The following is a 19,504-nucleotide window of genomic DNA, read 5'->3' on the forward strand; positions in this document are numbered from 1 at the left end:
GGGGACTGCCCAGGGCAGCAGTGCCCCAGGCTTGTGCTTGTCCAAACAAGGGTGTGTGTGTCTGTCTGTCTGTGTGTCTGTGTGTATGTGTGTGTATGGAAGGAATCACAGCTAAAGAGGGAGAGGCCTCCACTGTTGCCAGGGAACCAAAATGTAGACAGAAAGGGGAAGGAGAGGTCCAGGGAGGCAGGAATGAGAGGAGGAGAGGGAGGGACCTGGGCAGAGACCCCGCCCCCAGTGCATGTGACCCCGCTAAGCACTCCTGCCCCTGGACGAGGCTCAGTGCAGAGGCAGGAAGGACAGCAGAGCTGAAGCATCTGGACAGCGGCAGTTGTGAGCACTTCTGGAGCCCAGGCTCTTCTCACAGAGGGAGGGACAGAGCAGGCAGCAGACACCATGGAACCCCCCTCAGCCCCTGCCCACAGAGGGCACAGCCCCTGGCAGGGTCTCCTGCTGGCAGGTAAGAGGGGACGATTCCCTGAGGGTGGGCAGTAGATGGAGGACAGAGACTGTTGGGGTCTCCTGAGGAGGACAGGGCTCTGAGAGAGGACAGAGGACTTTGGTTTGGACCTGAGAGTAGAGGACATGGGAGCAGAGTAGGATGGGTGGAGGGGGCTCAGCAACAGGAAAATTTTAGTGAACTGGAATTGGTGAGGGGTAGGAAACTCGTAACTGCAATATTTTTTTGAAGTTACATTTTGAAAATAAGATAACTATATCCAAGTGATACTTCAGAAAAAAAACATAACCAGTGGTACCAAACATTGTCATTACTAATAAACCTCAGAAATTGACAAACAAACACCAGGACGTGGTGGGCCCTGAGAACACTCATTCATTCATCCAAGGTGTTTGCAGCCTGTTCCAGGCACTGGAGGTACCACAAGATCACACAAGTCCCTGACCTCAGGAGCTCACATTCTATGGGGAGAAAGACAGACAATCAAAGAAATCTGAATGTGATGTCAGAGACAGACAAGTGCCATGAAGGAAACAGAGCAGGGAAAGGTCAGACAGTAAAGACTGAGGGTCTTTAGAGGGGAGGTCAGGGAAGGCATCTCCCAAGGATACCCCTGAGAGCGAGCAGGGCTCTGAGGGCAGTGAGAGAGTGAGCCGGGCAGACACCTGGGAAGAGTGTTGGGAACAGAGGAAATCACAAGTTCAGAGGGGCTGAAGTAATGGTGGTCATGCTGCTGACCTTGACCAGTAGGAGACACACACACACAAACACACACACACACACACACACACACACACTCCAAGTCTAAGAGATGAAGAGACCTGCTCGGGACCCAGGGCCTCATCTTTCCATCCCAATACATAGGTCCAAATATTGATTGATCTCTCTCTCTTCCCTCCTAGTCTTACTCATAACCTTCTGGAACCCGCCCACCACTGCTCAACTCACTATTGAATCAGTGCCGCCCAATGGTGTCCAAGGGAAGGATGTTCTTCTGCTTGTTCACAATCTGACAGAGAATCTCATAGGCTATGGCTGGTTCAAAGCGGACAGAGTCGATCCCAATCAACAAATTGCAACATATGTGATAGAAACACAAGAAATTACCCCAGGGCCTGTATACAGTGGACGGGAAACGATATACCCCAATGGATCCCTGCTGTTCCAGAATGTCACCCAGGAGGACGTAGGATACTACACCCTACAAGCCTGGACAAAAATTTTTCAAAGTCAACTAGGAACTGGACAGCTCCACGTATACCGTGAGTGATTCCTCTCTGACCTCTTGGGTTGGGTGGGGTGACACACACACAGGATTAACAGGCCTGGACTGTGCCTATATCCCCCTCTGCATTACGTCTCATGTTGAGGTTTGAGCATTTAGTGCAGGACACATACAATGGAGACAAACTTCATAAGATCGGAATTCCTTTCCCAGAATCCAGGTCTTGCAGACATTCCCTGCAGAGAGAAGAATCAATCTGATGAGAGTAACTCAGCAGAGGGAGATCAGTCTCAGTCCAGCCCCCGGGGCTCCTCCCCATGAACATGACCATGAGGAAACCTCTGCACAGCGCCGTCAGGACCTGGCCTGAGGGGCCCCCTGGGATCCTCACAGGGAAGCTATATCTGGGAAGCCCCTGCCCAGACCCCTGTCTCAGGGCTCCTGACTCCAGTTACCTTGGACAGCCAGTGCCAGGGTTAGATTTTGGCCACCTGGACAAGGTTGACTGGGAACAATGATTTCCTGGCTGCCCGAATCCCAAGGCTCCTGAGCTGGTCACAGCCTGGGCCCAGCCCAAAGAGCCACAGCTGGGCAGGGGCAGAGCCTGATCCTTCACCTGAGACTTGGCGTGGAGAGCGCAGATGGACAAGATCCCCAGGCCATTAGCCGACTTCCCTGGGGGTATAGGGGACTCCAGAGGGTGGTCACCATCCACAGAGAGGAACAGAGGACAGAAGATGCTCCTGGCAGCTCCTCATCCACCAGGGATCAGGCTCAGAGACCTCTCTCTCTTGAATGCCATTTATTTGGACAGCTCCTCCATACTAAGCTTTAGGGCAAGTATTTGGGGATGTTTTAAGGATAATTCACAGGCGACATATTAATCCAGAAACCATTTACCTGATTTTATTTGGGGGAAACGGAGGCACCGGGAGATACAGTCATTGAATCAGGGTCACATAGGCAATGAGTGGCAGCTTAGAGTCATTGCAAGATCTTAGTGAAGCCACAACCCCGATCTCTCCACCACACTGGGGGCCTTATGGATCAGATCAAACAGCTTCTTCTTAGAGATCCACAGCTCAAGGTAGATTTTCTGATCTGGAGAGTGACAGCAAATGGAGATTTAACTTGTTTTTACTCAAGAACCAAATTACCTGCATCAACAATCAGAGTCAATGCAGGGAAAGTCCAGGCCGCCCCCTCAGGTGGCTGATCCACATCTCCCTGCACTAGACTTGAAATCACTTTGTTTCCTGATGTGTTGGTGTCATTCCCACTGGAGTATAAAGGGAAGGACTTTGCTTTCTCATTCCCCACTCTACCCTTGCAACCAGCACAGGACCCAAAACTCAATTGCTCTTTCAAGAAGGAGGGAAGGAATGAATGGTAAATGAGTGAATGATCCCTAACCTCTTCACAGACTGGAACCTGGGTTCAGAATGCTAGTTTATGACCACACTTGTTCTCTGTCTCTCCGGGGGATGAGACCCATGTTCCATCCCTCTCACCACCAGCCCCTAATGCCACTCCAAGAAAAGAGTATCATGACTGTGGGGCTGCTCAGAAAATAGAAGTTTTTAAGGCCGTTCTAGCCCTGTCCCTGGGAGAGCCGTGGGCTCTTGGTGCCTAAGGTCTTTGATGTCACTGGTAACCCCCACTGCTCTGACCTTGGATGTTTCTGGCTCTCTTTGCACATTCCGTGTCCCTCATCATCCTCCCGCTTCATTCCAGCTGGGACTGACCCTATTCTGCAGAGCTTCTTCCACTCTTAAGCCTCCCCGAATTCTGGCACTAACACCTGTAGCCAGTCCCACCCTCCTGGCAATAGTCAAGGACAGAGAAATAAGTGGGAGCAGCAGCCCCTTGAGGCTCCATCATGAGCTAGTTACCCCAAGTCACCAGGAGAATGGGCTTCCACTGTGCCACCATCCAGGGCTCTTTCCCTCCACAATGTCAACAAGTGGAATATGCCATGGGACAGGGACATGATTCTCTACATGATTCAACCAGGAAGTCAAAGGCAGAAGGACAGGTCTGCAGACCTCAAAAGCTCACAGGCTCATTTCACCCCTTTGACTCCTGACTCACTTCCTCATCCTGGTGAGGCTCCCATTAATCTAGCGGTTCCTGAGACCTTCCCAAGGTGGGGTTGGCCAGATCCTGCACTGTCCTACTATTTCACACACATAAGACTCATAATGACACCTTTACCACAGGGTAGGATGCTCACAGATGGTGAGATCCACCAGCCTCTGTCCTTTCACTTAGACACTGCCCAATTTGGATAAATTTGATCAAACTTATGTTTCTGGAGGTTGAAAGAGAGCCACATGCAAGCTTTGGACCTTCTTCCCATTTGACTGACTGACCATACAAATTGGTGACAGAGACCGCTTTCCTAAATATACTAACGTAACACATATCATTTCAACTAATTTGGTAGCATTCCTCCCTTTATATAACAGAGACACGTCAGACTTGCCACCTAATCAATTCTGTCCTCATAACAGGACTCACATGTCTCTCTCTACCCAGGGGGCCACTGATTTCAAACCCACTGTAGCATCTTCCTTTGATGATAATGTGATCCTGGTTGCACTGCAGAACTTGGTCTACGAACTTTAGTGCTCTCTAGAGAGATATTCCTCCAGAAACTGGTGTTACATCTTTGGGGCATTAATGTTAATTTTCAATATGGAAACAATTTAACTTCTCCTCAGATTTCTGTCTCATAATTTTATTTAAAAATGGTCCATGAGGGCTAGATTCCACCCCCCCACACACACTATTTCTACTGATCACTCTTCTACATTTGAAAACATCGACTTGTATTTCAAGAAAGATCAATATGGTCCTCACTGCCCTCTGCAGTGGGAGAAGAGACTTTAAAGACCAAGGGCAGAGCACATGGTTCTGCTCTCAAAGCCAGCCAGCCCCTGCCTGTCCCCCTCATTCTTTTCTGGATCATTTCTAGTCTTAACTCTGCTCTATCCTTTATGGAGTCACTGTCTCATGCCAATCATCACGGAACACCTGGGAAGACCTGCCCCACTTCATGGCCCTGCAGCCTGAGTACGGAACTGACCTCTGGGCTTGCTCCTGATCTTCCAGTATAGTATTTCTGCTGAAATACCCAGTTCCAGGCTATGCTGCTCAGTCCTCTCTGGGTTTAAGAACTATAGGAAGGCCCATCATTACCCATCTCTAGGATAACCCTGGAAAGTAAGGCCTCAGGGAAAACACATCTACACTAGATGATGTAGGTCTGTGTAATAGAAAAGGCCTCAGCACGCACAATTCCAGGTGAGGACCCCAAGGTTGGTCAGACAGTTAGCTGGTCAGTGAAGAACAAGGAGAAGCACTGGGTGGTCTCTGACTCCCGGTCTTGTGTCTTTCATGACCAACCCTGATGCTTATTTGACTTGGGAAAGTCTGTGTTTTCTCCCAGACGTAGAGCAGGTGGCCTTAAATTCTCTGAGTTCTCAAATCCTTACGCATTTGCCTTGGGATACACAGACCTGCCTTATTCTTTTAAGGACTTGAGTTGGCTGAGAGGTGAGAGAAGCCAACTCTGAATGAAGAGGCCTTTAGAGGAATCAAAGGTCCCACACAAGGCAATATTCTCTCTATCTACACAGCGGAGTTAACCAAACCCAACGTCACATGCAACAAGTCCAGCCCTGTGGAGCATGAGGACCGTGTAGTGTTAACATGTGAACCTGAGACTCAGGACACCACCTACCTGTGGCTGAACAACAATCAGAGCCTCCTGGACAGCACCTGGCTGGAGCTGTCCCTGGACAACAGGACTCTCACTTTACTCCGTGTCACAAGGAATGACACAGGACCCTATGAATGTGAAACCCGGAACCCAGTGAGTGCCCGTCGCAGTGACCCATTCTACCTCAATGTTCTCTGTGAGTAACTTCTGTCCCTACCTGGCCCAGGGTGTCTGACCAAATCCACACTACCAGAGGCCAGGCCACATCCGTCCCTCTCAGATTCAAGTACACAGACCCTCAGCCCTGGACACCAGGCTGGCCATGACTTCCTGTCTCAGGCAAATCTGGGCAGGCCCAGCCTTGAGCCAAGACTAGGAGGGGAAGGGCTGCTGCTGTCTTGAGAGGCTCGGGGTCAATAATCTGTGATGGGACAAACAGGCTAATGTCTCAGACTCAGGATGAGTGAACAGAGAGCGGTCATGGTTGGGAGTTTTCAAAGCAAGGTTGTGACCTGGCTCAGAAGGATACTGTCGCCCTAGTATAGACCAGGAGCTTCCCTTTCCCTCTGATTACATCATGTGTGGCTTGATTCTGTTTTCTCCAGATGGCCCGGATGCCCCCACCATTTCCCCCTCAGACTCCTATTACCGTCCAGGAGCAAACCTCAGCCTCTCCTGCCACGCGGCCTCTAACCCGCCTGCACAGTATTCTTGGCTTATTAATGGGAGGCCCCAGCAATCCACACAGGATCTCTTTATCCCCAACATCACTGCGAATGATAGTGGATCCTATACCTGCCTCGTCCATAACTCTGTCACTGGCTTCAATAGGACCACAATCAAGACTATTACAGTCTCTGGTAAGTGGCTCCCTGGGCCATTGGCACCAGGCTTTGGGGTGGAAATCTGTCTGGTTTTCAGGAAAGAGCCTCCCGAAAGCTATTGCCCATCTTGTGTCCATCCTGTTCCTGAACGCTCCCACGACATCTCTGCAGACTCTTCCTCCCCTTGCTCTCTGATTTCCCAGGGCAGATGTGGGTCCAGCCTGGAATGTGGGGAGGGGGTTCTTTCAGCCCCAGAAAGCCCCATACAGTGGAGAGGGCTTCACAGAGGGAGAAGGAAGAAGGTCCTTCTGTTCCTGGCTCACCTTATGACTGACTCTGCTCTGATGCCACCTGTGGTGGGACAGGGGCATGTAGGGAAGGTACATGGGCAGCCTGTCCTCAATCTGGCCAAATTGTGCCACCCACTGACACCAGAGTCTTTCTCAGGCCAGGCTGCAGGAAAATGGGAAAAGAGCAAGCCTCGGTGCAGACTCCGCTGAGCTGTATCCTGGCTCTGAAGTCACCAACTGTATGACACTGTGTGACACCAGCACATACGTATACCAAAGGAGAACAGTGAATTATGGTGCACACTTGGAAAAATAGGTAGATTCATCCACGCAGTCCCTTCATGGGATGGAAGGAGCAGTGCCAAAAAGTTTAGAGTTTACAGAGAGGGCTAAGTGTACCAGCGTTTTATTAAAACTGTGACCACTTCTCTCTAGAGATATCCTTCTCTGTGATACTCAATACATGAGCCAAGAACTAAAAGTCCTATTCAGATTGAGAAATCCTTTAGATTGGTACTTCTCCAGGTCCTAAGGTGATGATGACTGGCTGGCCATGATCATTCTCTAATAAACTATTTAACAAAAGAAACACCTTCACTTCTCTATTTAAAGCTACCATACCCAAGAGCACGTCTGATCTTTCATAAAGTCACAGAAAGCTCTAGCAAAGGGTCACACAAAAGCTAATGGGAGAAAAATTCCACCTGATGATGAGGATGCTGGATACATGGGCTGAGAAGAAGTTTCTGGAGCTGATACTATGGAGATCACATGGGGAACCAGTCTGCGTTCATGCTGGTGTTATTAGGGGGTCAGAGAGGAGGTGCAGCCCTCCCAGTACAGACTGTCACCTGAACAAAAACACTCGTCCTTCTATAGGGGCCAGAGCCATCCTCTCGGTCACCTTCACACAGCTCACAGTGGGATCTGAGAACTGGCTGAGGAAGGACTGTGGCCCCAGGCCCACTCTCACTCAGTCACCTCCTCTATTTCTCCACAGATCCAGTGGCACAGCCCTCCATCCAAGCCAGCAACACCATAGTCACAGAAAATAAGGACGCTGTGGTCCTGACCTGCCTCACAAATGACACTGGGATCTCCATCCAGTGGTTCTTCAATAACCAGAGTCTCCGGCTCACAGAGCAGATGAAGCTGTCCCAGGACAACAGCACCCTCACCATAGACCCTGTCAGGAGGGAGAATGCTGGCGATTATCAGTGTGAGGTCTCCAACCTGGTCAGTTCCAGCAAAAGTGACCTCCTCAGGCTGGAGGTGAAAGGTAAGTGACCACTTGTCCCATCCCATATCTTCCTGGGAGGATGGATGACTCTACCAATGTCGTGCAAAACGGATAGAAGCTACAGAGGGCAGAATATCAACCAAGGGACCAATACAGTATACAGAATGGCAAAGTGGTTAAGACCTCAGTCTCTGAGTCAAATATACGAAGTTACTTTTCGTGGGTCTGGCATTTCCTGTGTGATCTTGCACAAGATTCTTTCCTTTTCTGTTCCCATTTTTTTAAATTTTTTGTGTATTGCAGTATGATTGGTTTATAACATTGTATAAATTTCAGGTGTACATCATTATATTTCTATTTCTGCATAGATTACATCATGTTCACCACCCAAATACTAATTACACCCATCAGCACACACGTACTGAATTATCCCTTTTGCCCTCCTGCCTCCCCCCTTCCCCTCTGGTAACCACCAATCCAATCTCTGTCTCTATGTGTTTGTTTATTGTTGTTATTATCTACTACTTAATGGAGGAAATTATACCGTATTTGACCTTCTCCCTATGACTTATTTCACTTTGCCATCCATGTTGTCACAAAAGGCTGGATTTCATCGTTTCTTACGGGTGAGTAGTATTCCATTGTGTATATATACCACATCTTCTTTATCCATTCGTCCCTTGATGGGCACTTAGGTTGCTTCCAAGTCTTGGCTATTGTGAATAATGCTGCAATGAACACAGGGGTGCATGTATCTTTATGCACTGGTGTTTTCAAGTTCTTTGGATAAATACCCAGCAGTGGAATAGCTGGATCATATGGTAGTTCTATCCTTGATTTTTGGAGGAATCTCCATACTGTTTTCCATAGTGGCTGCACCAGTTTGCACTCCCACCAGCAGCTTATGAGAGTTCCCTTCTCTCCACATCCTTTCCAACACATGATGTTTCCTGTCTTGTTAATTATAGCCATTCTTACGGGCATGAGGTGATATCTCATTGAAGTTTTGATTTGCATTTCCCTGATAGTTAATGATTTTGAACATCTTTTCATGTGTCTGTTGGCGACTGTATGTCTTCTTTGGAGAAATGTCTGTTCGGGTCTTTTACCCATTTTTTAATTGGGTTGTTACTTTTTTTGCTGTTGAGATGCATGAGTTCTTTATATATTTTGGAGATTAAGCCCTTATCAGTTGTATGGTTTGCAAATATTTCTCCCAATTGTTAGGTTGTCTTTTCGTTTTGTTGATGGTTTCCTTTGCTGTGCACAAGCTTTTTAGTTTGATGTAGTCCCATTTGTTTATTTTTTCTATTGTTTCTCTTGCCCGGTCAGACATGGTGCTTGAAAATATGTTGCTAAGACCGATGTCGAAGAGCGTACTGCCTATGTTTTCTTCTAGAAGTTTCATAGTTTCAGGTCTTACATTCAAGTCTTTAATCCATTTGGAGTTAATTTTTGTGTATGGTGTAAGATAAGGGTCTACTTTCATTTTTTTGCATGTGGCTATCCAGTTTTCCCAACACCATTTGTTGAAGAGACTTTCTTTTCTCCATTGTATGTTCTTGGCTCCTTTTTCCAAGATTAGCTGTCCATAGATGTGTGGGTTTATTTCTGGGCTTTCAATTCTATTCCATTCATCTGTGTGTCTGTTTTTGTGCCAGTACCATGCTGTTTTGGTCACTGTAGCTTTGTAGTATATTTTGAAAGCAGGGAGTGTGATACCTCCAGCTTTGTTCTTTGTTCTCAGGATTCCTTTACCTGCTCGGGGTCTTTTGTTTTTCCAAATAAATTTTAGGATTCTTTATTCTATTTCTGTGAAAAATATTGTTGGAACTTTGATAGGGATTGTATTGAATCTATAGATGGCTTTAGGAAGTATGGACATCTTAACTATGTTAATTCTTCCAATCCAAGAGCACGGAATATCTTTCCATTTCTTTGTGTCTTCTTCAATTTCTTTCAGCAATGTTTTATAGTTTTCCGTGTACAGCTCTTTCACCTCTTTGGTTAAGTTTATTCCTAGGTATTTTATTCTTTTTGTTGCAATTGTAAATGGGATGGTATTCTTAATTTCTCTTTCTGCTACTTCGTTGTTAGTGTATAGAAATGCAACTGATTTTTATATGTTGATTTTGTATGCTGCAACTTTACCATATTCGTTTCTTACTTCTAAACGTTTTCTGGTGGATTCTTTAGGGTTTTCTATATATAGAATCATGTCATCTGCAAATAGTGACAGTTTCACTTCTTCCTTTCCAATTTGGATCCTTTTTATTTCTTTCTCTTGCCTGATTGCTCTGGCTAGGACTTCCAGTACTATGTTAAATAGGAGTGGTGACAGTGGGCATCCTTGTCTGGTTCCTGTTCTTAGAGGGATAGCTTTCAGTTTTTCACCATTGAGGATGGTATTAGCTGTGAGTTTCTCATATATGGTCCTTATTATGTTGAGGTACTTTCCTTCTATACCCTTTTATTCAGAGTTTTTATCATAAATGGATGCTGTATCTTGTCAAATGCTTTCTCTTCATCTATTGAGATGATCATGTGATTTTTATTCTTCATTTTAGTGATGTGGTGGATCACGTTGATTGATTTGGGAATGTTAAACCATCCCTGCATCCCTGGAATAAATCCCACTTGATCATGGTGTATAATCTTTTTAATGTATTGTTATTTGCTAGGATTCTGTTGAGGATTTTTGCATCGATGTTCATCAGTGATATTGGTCTGTAATTTTCTTTTTTTTGTGTTGTCCTTGTCTGGTTCTGGTATCAGGGTAATGTCGGCTTTGTAGAATGAGTTAGGGAGCTTCCCCCCATCCTGAATTTTTTGGAAGAGTTTGAGAAGGATAGGTATTAAGTCTTCTTTGAATGTTTGGTAGAATTCACCAGGGAAGCCATCTGGTCCTGGACTTTTATTTTTGGGGAGGTTTGTGATTACTGTTTCGATCTCCCTACTGGTGATTGGTCTATTCAAATTCTCTACTTCGTCTTGATCCAGTTTTGGAAGGTTGTATGATTCTAAGAATTTATCCACTTCTTCCAGCTTGTCGAATTGGTTGGCATATAGCTTTTCATAGTATTCTCTTATAATCTTTTGTATTTCTGAGGTGTCTGTTGTAACCTCTCCTCTTTCATTTCTGATTTTACTTATTTGTGCCTTCTCTCTTTTTTTCTTGGTGAGTCTGGCTAAAGGTTTGTCAATTTTGTTGATCTTTTCAAAGAATCAGGTCTTAGTTTTATTAATTTTTGATATTGTATTTTTGGTCTCTATTTCATTTAATTCTGCTCTGATTTTTATTATTTCCCTTCTTCTACTGATTTTGGGCTTTGTTTGTTCTTCTTTTTCCAGTTCCTTTTGGTGCATTGTTAGATTGTTTATTTGAGATTTTCCTTGTTTGTGAGATAGGCCTCTATTGCTATAAACTTCCCTCTTAGAATCGCTTTTGCTGTATCCCATAAATTCTGGCATGTCGTATTTTCATTTTCATTTGTCTCCAGATATTTTTTTATTTCTTCTTTGATGTCTTCGTTGACCCAGTCGTTGTTCAGTAGCATTTTGTTTAATCTCCACGTATTTGTGGCTTTTCTGATTTTCTTCCTATAGTTGATTTCTAGTTTCATACCGTTGTGGTCAGAAAAGATGCTTGGTATTACTTCAATTTTCTTAAATTTACGGAGACTTGTTTTGTGGCCTAATATGTGATCAATCCTGGAGAATGTTCCATGTGCATTTGAAAAGAACGTGCATTCTTCGGTTTTCGGATGGAAGGCTCTGTATATATCTACTAGGTCCATCTGTTCTAGTGTATCAGTTAAGGCCAGTGTTTCCTTATTGATCTTCTGCTTGGATGATCTATCTGTTGGTGTAAGTGGAATGTTAAAGTCCCCTACTATTATTGTGTTACTGTCTATTTCTGTTTTTATGTCTGTTAATAATTGCTTTATATATTTAGGTGCACCTACATTGGGTGCGTAGATATTTACAAGTGTTATATCCTCTTGTTGGATTGTTCCCTTGATCATTATGTAATGCCCTTCTTTGTCTCTTTTTACAGTTTTTGTTTTAAAGTCTATTTTGTCTGATATGAGTACTGCTTCCTCAGCTTTCTTTTCATTGCCATTTGCGTGGAGTATCTTTTTCCATCCCTTCACTTTCAGTTTGTGAGTGTCTTTAAGTCTGAAGTGTGTCTCTTGTATGCAGTATATATATGGGTCTTGTTTTTTTATCCAGTCAGCCACCCTATGCCTTTTAATTGGAGCATTTAGTCTATTGACGTTTAAAGAAGCTATTGATAAGTATGTACTTACTGCCATTTTTTAACTGTTTTTCCTCAGTGTTTTAGTAGTCCTTCTCTGTTCCTTTCTTCTTCTATACAAAATTGATGGTCTCTTTAGTTTGACGTCTGTCTGAAAGCTCTACTCTTTAACTCCCCTCCTCCCTTCTTTTATGTTCTTGATATCTTATCTAACCTCTTTTTTGTGCATTTGTGTCCATTACCCTCTTATCATGGAAATAGATAATTTTTCCTATTTGTGGTCTTCTCTTTTCCCCTTAAATCAGTCCCTTTAACATTTCTTGTAGCACTGGTTTCTTGGTGACAAACTCCTTTAATTTTTGCTTGTCTGGGAAATTTTTGATCTGCCCTTCCATTTTGAATGATAACCTTGCTGGGTAGAGTATTCTTGGCTGTAAGTTTTTTCCTTTTAGCACTTTAAATATATCATGCCATTCTCTTCTAGCCTGTAAGGTTTCTGCTGAGAAGTCAGCTGATAGCCTTATGGGGTTTTCTTTGCAGGTAACTTGACTTTCTCTTGTGGCTTTTAGGATTCTCTCTTTATCTTTAGTTCTGGACATTTTGATTATGATGTGTCTTGGTGTGGGCCTCTTTGGGTTTATCTTGTTTGGGGCTCTCTGTGATTCCTGTACCTGGATGTCTGTTTCCTTCCTTAGGTTAGGGAAGTTTTCATCTATTATTTCTTGAAATAGATTCTCTGCCCCTTTGTCTCACTCTTCTTCTTCCGGCACACCTATAACACGGATGTTACTGCGCTTGATGTTGTACCAGAGGTCCCTTAGACTGTCCTCACTCTTTTTAATTCTTTTCTTTTTTACCTGTTCAGCTTGGGTAATATCTTCTAGTCTTTCGTCCAGCTCACAGATCCATTCTTCTGTATCCTCTACTCTGCTTTTGAGTCCCTCTAGTGAATTTTTCATTTCCAGTATTGTATTCTTCATTTCTGATTGGTTCTTTTTTATATCTTCCATTTCTTTGTTGACATTCTCACTGAGTTCATCTATTCTTCTCCCCACATCAGTGAGCATCCTTAACACTCTTTGTTTGAACTCTCTGTCAGGTAGGTTGCTCATTTCTGTTTCACTTAGTTCCTTTTCTGGGGTTTTGTCCTGTTCCCTTACTTGGAATGTATTCCTATGCCTCCTCATTTTGCCTCTTTTCCTGTGCTTTTGTCTACGTATTAGGTAGGTAAGCTACGTCTCCTGCTCTTGGATAGGTGACCTTATGTAAGTGATGGCTTAGGACGCCTGCAGTGTGCTGCCCTCAGTTCTCAATGTTCCATGGGTGACCCCTATGTGGGCTACGTGTGCCTTCTGTTGTGGCCTGTTGGCTCTCCATGTAGGCACCCAGGGAGGCCGAGTTATGCTCCTTACAAGGTGTTGTAATGCTCAGCTGCTTGTAGTTGTTGTGGGGGCTTCGGTCTCTTTACCAGGTGTGGGGAGCCCCAGCACAGTTGGCTACAAGTTCTAATACCACATTTGTGTTGCAGTATTCCTTTTAAGTGAGTAGGCCCCCAGCGTAGCAGGTTGTTAGGCTCAGGGCCTTACAATTGCTATGAGCCTCCAGCCTTTAGGTCTCTTGTCATCTCTCTGAGGATTGCAGCTGTGTGGGGCTGGCCTCAGGCACGGGAGCACCCAATTGTTTCAGGCTTTTGAAGTTGGGGCAAACCCCCTATGTGGGTCTTTGAGAAGCACAAGTCTTCTGCAGCTGACAAGCCTTGCCGCCCACAGGTCCACACACAGTCAACAGAGTCCTGCCCCGTGTGCGCGCCCCGACCTCCCGTAGTGGACACAGTCTCTCCACGGCAGGAGCCCCACACACTCCACCACCACCCCTCACTCTCCACCTGCTCCTTGTGCACACCCTGCCCCACTGAAGTTGGCTCAGTTGCCAGGCTGCAGAGAATCCAGTCACCAATCTATGCAGGCCCACAAGTTGCCTGAGGGCTTGTTGTTGGGTGGGGCCAGTCTCTAGGGTGGGCTGCCTGCCCTGGCTGAGCTGGATTAAATCGATGCTCTAGTGGGTGGGGCAGACCTGGGCTAGCAGGCTCAGGGAGAACTCCAATGGCGTCTGTGTCAGCATGCCCACACCAGGCCACATCAACGGCCGCCGCCAATGTCCCAGTCCCTGGAGAGGTCTCACCTCTCATTGAGATGCACTCAGGGCCTATTAGGTGAGTCTCTTTTCACCAAAGCACTGTGCATCTTTCTTTCTGGTGATTTTAGGATGCTTTCTGAAACTGGTGAGTTTTCGCGTAGGCCCTTTAAGAGCTGGTTTTAATTTTTTTGTGAACCAGCTTTTCTTGGGCTATTCCCCAATGCTTTGGTAGCAGGCAAAGTCAGATATTATGCCACTCGTCTCGATTCTGCTGGGTCCACAAAATGCCCACAGCGGGGGCGCACCCCGGCTCAGGGCCCCGCTCCTCCAGGGAGGCTGCGTACCTGTGGGCTGTTTCCAGGCGGCCGTGAGGCGCTGCGGCTTGTGAAGGCGGCATTTTTCCTCTCCAGAAGGGAGTTTCTGTCTCTTCTACCTCAGTGAGGATTTTCCGTTGTTGCAGGAGTTCCTCTTATCCAGTTTTCAGTTCTGTCTCAGGGGTAATTTTTCCACGAGTAGTTGTAAATTGGCTGTGTCCGCGGGAGGAGGTGAGTTCAGAGTCTCCCTACGCCGCCATCTTGACTTCCTCCCATATTTTCTATTTCTTTATGATTCTATCTTTGTAGGTTTTGTGTTTCACAGAATTTGTCCATTTATCTTGGTTATCCAACTTTGTTGCCATGCAATTATTTATAGTACTCTTAAAATTCTTATTTTTCTGTAGAACTGGTAGTAATGTCCACACTTTCATTTCTGTTTTGTGTAATTTGAATCTTCTCTCTTTTTTTCTTAGTCAATCTAGTTATAGCTTTTTCAATTTTGTTCATCTTTTTTGAAAAACCAACTTTAGGTTTTATTGATTTTCTATATTGTTATTCCATTGTCTACTTTATTTATCTCCACTCTAATCTTTATTGCTTCCTTCTTTCAGCTGGCTTTCAGCTTAGTTTGTTCTTCTGTTCTAATTCCTTAAGTTATAAAATTACGTTGTTGATTGGAGATCTTTCTTCTTTTTTAATGTAAGCATTTACAATTATAAACTTCTTGCACAAGATTCTTAACTTTCTGAGCCTCAGTGCTCAACTGAAAATTGCAGTAAGAGCACAGTCAGCCCTCCGTATCCACATGTTCTGGATCCACAGATTCAACCAACCAAGGATCGAAAGGCCTACTATGGTTGCATCTATACCAAACATGTGCAGACTTCTATTTCTTGTCATTATTCCATAAACAATATGGTATCAGAACTATTTACATAACATTTACATTGTATGAGGTATTATAAGTAATCTAGAGGTGATTTAAAGTATACAGGAGGATGAGTGTAGGTTTTACGCAAATACTATGCCATTTTATATAAGGAATTTGAGCATCCACAGATTTTGGTATCTGCCGGGGGCGGGGAGGAGGGGCGGGCAGGGATGGGAGTTCTAGAACCAGTCCCCCATGGATACTGAGGTATTATTGTACCTGTTCCATGGTATTGTTTTAAAGATTTAATGTAATTTTCAAATAAACCTTTATCAAAATGCCACGCTCAGAGGAAATGTTCCATAAGTGTTAGCTTCTATTATTGCTACTATTATCATTAGCCTTTATGAAATCAGGAAGTCCTACTGTCAAGGACTACATGACTCTAGATCCACCTTTTACTAGAAATGTGACATTAAGTAAGTTTTTTCACCACTGTAAGCCTCAGTTTTTTCATTTGTAAAATGGAAATAATGTCTATCTGACAGCTTTATTACATGAATCAAATGAGATATATGTAAATTATAGAGCATAAAGCCTGGCACAGTACCTCATAATAATTGCTAACATTAGCAATTATCAGTCTTGAGTTGACAGGTGAGGGCAACAGAAGTAAAAAAGAAGAAACAGATGCAAAAGGAAATATATATTGTGGGGGATGGGAGGTATAACACAGAAAACCACTGGGAACATGGTTACTGACTAAATATACGAGAGAAGAAAAAGGAGCTGAGTGGACAGTTTCCTGTCTGGTTTGTTAGTTTTCATCCTGAATCACAGCCAAGATGAGATTAGACATACAAGATATTTACTGGGGAAAATGCCTGTGAGGGAAATGGGGCAGGGATGGGAGGAGCCCGGCAGATTCCTCCGACCATGAGGCATGATCCCTGTGAAGGAGAAAGAGAAGGAAGGGAGCTTTAGCTTGCAGTGCAGTTCTAAGAGAGTGTCTACAAGGCTGACAGGGACTCCTTGAGCTAACGTCACCCATCAGAGGAAAATCATGTCTTGCAGAATTGAGATTGCTTTCATATCCCTGCTGGGAGCCTGTGGGAAGTGTGGTCTCTGTGCAGTGAATGGTGATGGTGAATGGACATGAGGAATTCAGAGTGCACTAGCCCAGGCCTTCTGTCAATTAACTCCCCACCACAAGAGACCTGAGAGGCACATCTTCATGGCTGCCACACCTGGTACACAGAAAAAGATGCAACCATGAAAACGTGGGAAGTTATAACATACAAAAAGAGCCATCAGCCTTTCTCACATTTCCAGAGCCTTCAAAAACACCTGAGTGCAGAAAGGCCAGGGTGAGACTGAGGCAAGTCCGACCACCGACTGAGAAATATAGTGGGAGAAAAAATTTACAAGGATATAGTCAGCTAATCACCTCACAGCAACCTGCCCACAGAAAACTTATTCCTTGAAAGAACCAGTAGAGACTACGCCATGTTGAGAGCTGTTTCCCAGGGCACCCCCACTGTAAAATAATATCACCTTCACTCATTCTTCTCTTTTCTTTCCATGACAGAACCAAATTCTGCTGGCCTCTCAGCTGGGGCTATTGACGGCATCGTGGTTGGAGTCCTGGCTGGGGCAGCTCTGATAGCTCCAGTGTCCTTTCTCTACATCTGAAAGACTGGAGGGTATGATCGCCTTTCTTATTGTTTCTCTTCTCCAAGGTGAACTGCCATGCTTGGGGGCGGGAAGGAGCCTTCAACTCTGTTGGTGGGCCTGAATCTGCTCCTCCTCCTTCCTAAACCCCTGCTTCTCAACACTAATTCCCTCAGGTCTCTTCTTCCCTGGTCTTTATGCTTTCTATACCCCACTACCTGTTGGACGTGGTTATTCCCATCCTCATCTGGTTTAGAGGGGACAGATCTAATTATGTTACTCTGCCCTCCAGTCAGGGAAGCGAAGGCCCAAGAAGGAAACAAAGTGAGGAAATGAAAAGAGGGGCATGGGCCGGCCCCGTGGCTTAGCGGTTAAGTGCGCAAGCTCCACTGCTGTCGGCCCGGTTTCGATCCCGGGCCCGCACCGATGCACCGCTTCTCCGGCCATGCTGAGGCCGTGTCCCACATATAGCAACTAGAAGGATGTGCAGCTATGACATACAACTATCTACTGGGTCTTTGGGGGAAAAAATAAATAAATTTAAAAAATTAAAAAAAAAAAAAAGAAAGGAGGGGCAGGAGAAAGCGAGTCATGTGCTCTGTCGACCATAGCAGGAGTGAGGGATAAGACAGAAAGAGAACCTAAGAAAAAGCAGAAACACCAAAGGCCTCTTGAGCAATAAATAAAGTGAGAAAAAAAAAAACAGCATCTACCTACAAAAGGGGAAAGGTGTCAGGGTAGAAGTAGGCTCAGGAGCAGTTGATAAAGAATGGACCTAGTGCACATCCAGCAAACAGGAAAGGAGTAAACACTAGAAGGAATCGTGGGTAGACTGAGGATGGAGGCCCTCAGAGGAAAGGCAGTACCCACCATGGTATAAATGAACACTGAGGAGCCCTGAGGAATTATCTGCTGACAGTGTCCTTCCTCGTTCAAGGAGCAAAGATCCTATGCTCGGGAATAGCAGTCACAGTGTCTGATATTTATTTAGGGCAAGTGACCAGCGTGTTCTCACAGAGCACAAACCCTCAGCCTCCAACCACAGTACGTAAAGTCCCTCACCCAGTGACAGCTGGTGTGTTCCTCCACGTGCCCTGCCCTAGCAGGGAGTCCTGGATTCCCAACTACTCCCTACCTTCTGAATTTTTAGAGGGGATCTCCACTCCCCAACCTTAAGTTGACATAGGTCCTCCCACCCATCTTAGCCACAAAAGATTCCCCTGGGATATAGCTCCATGAATGATGCTCACTCTATCTGGGCCAGACAGGCCTGAGTAAGATGGACATGTTTCCAGGAGCCATTTCCTCAGCCTCCTCCTTCCCCCAACCCTCTGCTTCTTTACGAATGTGGGCATTCTCTTTGGGTGAGACTTTCCCTGTTTTGTGGTGCTCTGGGTGCTGTGGGCCTCAATACCCCACCTGGCCACTGAAACCTGTTGCTGAGAAACACATCAGGGATAAAAATCAAGGCCTTTTGACCAGGAAAGTCTTCAGAAGTGGACGAGGCCTCCTGTGGCTCTACTCCTGCCCCTCCTCTGGTACTAATGCCCTGGGTCTGGACCACACACTCTGAGGATAGCCAATTCCTTAAGTGATCATGGACCATCTCCCCACTCCACCCTCCCACTACCGGCCACCTTCTTTAGCTAGAAATCACAACAGCTTAGGAGCACCATCGTTCTAAGGCCATAAGTCAGCTGTGTATTTCCGTGGGTTGGTAACTCTTCTTTTGCTTCCCCAGGTCAGGGCCACTCTGACAACTCCCCTAACAAGGTAAGCACAGCCAGTTTCACTGGTTCACTTTCTCATGGAAAGATCTCTGTGTAGAAGGGGTTATTCTTGAAGACATCACTGTGAGACGAGGTTTGGGTCTAAGTTCCTCAGTGCAGCAGCAAAGAAATGTTTGTAAATGACCCCCATGAGTCTACCTCATTTCAGGCATGTGGACTTTGGAATTATCCCCATCCTGTGTTTGAATCATGGCTGAGACTCTTAGTAGCTCTGTGACCTTGGACAACTAGCTTACCCTTTCTGATCCTCAGCTTTATCATCTGTAAAATGGGCATGCTGCCTACTTCAAAGTGAAGTTGAAGGAATTACGTGAGATACAAATGTAAAGCACCCAGCACAGTGCCTAACACATAGAAGGCCTCGATCATTCCCCCTCCTCTACCTTCAGTCTGACTCTGCTCTTACTGTAAAAGGATAATTTCCATTCTAATGGATCTGAGGTCTTAGTTCCTTTACTTTGTAATAATTTCACCAAATTTTTCTCATCTTAACCTTTCAATAACATACAGATATATAGTGAAAAGTACTTAAATCATAAGTATATCTTAACAGTGTATGAATTTTCCCAAGTTAAACATACCCATGTAAGCAGCACCAACATCATGAAACAAAACATGTCATCCTCCCCCCAAAAAAACCCTCCAGTTACTTGCCTCCAAAGAGTACCCACTATCCTGACTACCAATGCACTAGATTA

At 45.2% G+C, this 19,504-nt stretch overlaps 1 protein-coding gene across 1 annotated transcript; it reads left to right on the top strand.

The window, feature by feature from the left end:
• Positions 1 to 299: 299 nt before the first annotated feature.
• Positions 300 to 18,790, top strand: LOC131396898 (carcinoembryonic antigen-related cell adhesion molecule 1-like). The gene is made up of 7 exons (XM_058529400.1): positions 300 to 460; positions 1,363 to 1,722; positions 5,327 to 5,605; positions 6,015 to 6,269; positions 7,524 to 7,802; positions 16,934 to 17,048; positions 18,758 to 18,790. The coding sequence occupies exons 1-6, from the start codon at positions 397 to 399 to the stop codon at positions 17,035 to 17,037; spliced, it is 1,341 nt and encodes a 446-aa protein (XP_058385383.1). The 5' UTR covers positions 300 to 396; the 3' UTR covers positions 17,038 to 17,048; positions 18,758 to 18,790.
• Positions 18,791 to 19,504: the final 714 nt, after the last annotated feature.

The sequence above is a fragment of the Diceros bicornis genome, chromosome 34, assembly GCF_020826845.1.
Source record: "Diceros bicornis minor isolate mBicDic1 chromosome 34, mDicBic1.mat.cur, whole genome shotgun sequence".
NCBI lineage: Eukaryota > Metazoa > Chordata > Mammalia > Perissodactyla > Rhinocerotidae > Diceros > Diceros bicornis.

Coding starts and splice junctions, on each gene's coding strand:
- LOC131396898 (XM_058529400.1), top strand. CDS start 397: ATGGAACCCCCCTCAGCCCCTGCCCACAGAGGGCACAGCCCCTGGCAG. Junction 1,723..5,326: donor TGGACAGCTCCACGTATACC/GTGAGTGATTCC, acceptor CTATCTACACAG/CGGAGTTAACCAAACCCAAC. Junction 7,803..16,933: donor CCTCAGGCTGGAGGTGAAAG/GTAAGTGACCAC, acceptor TTTCCATGACAG/AACCAAATTCTGCTGGCCTC.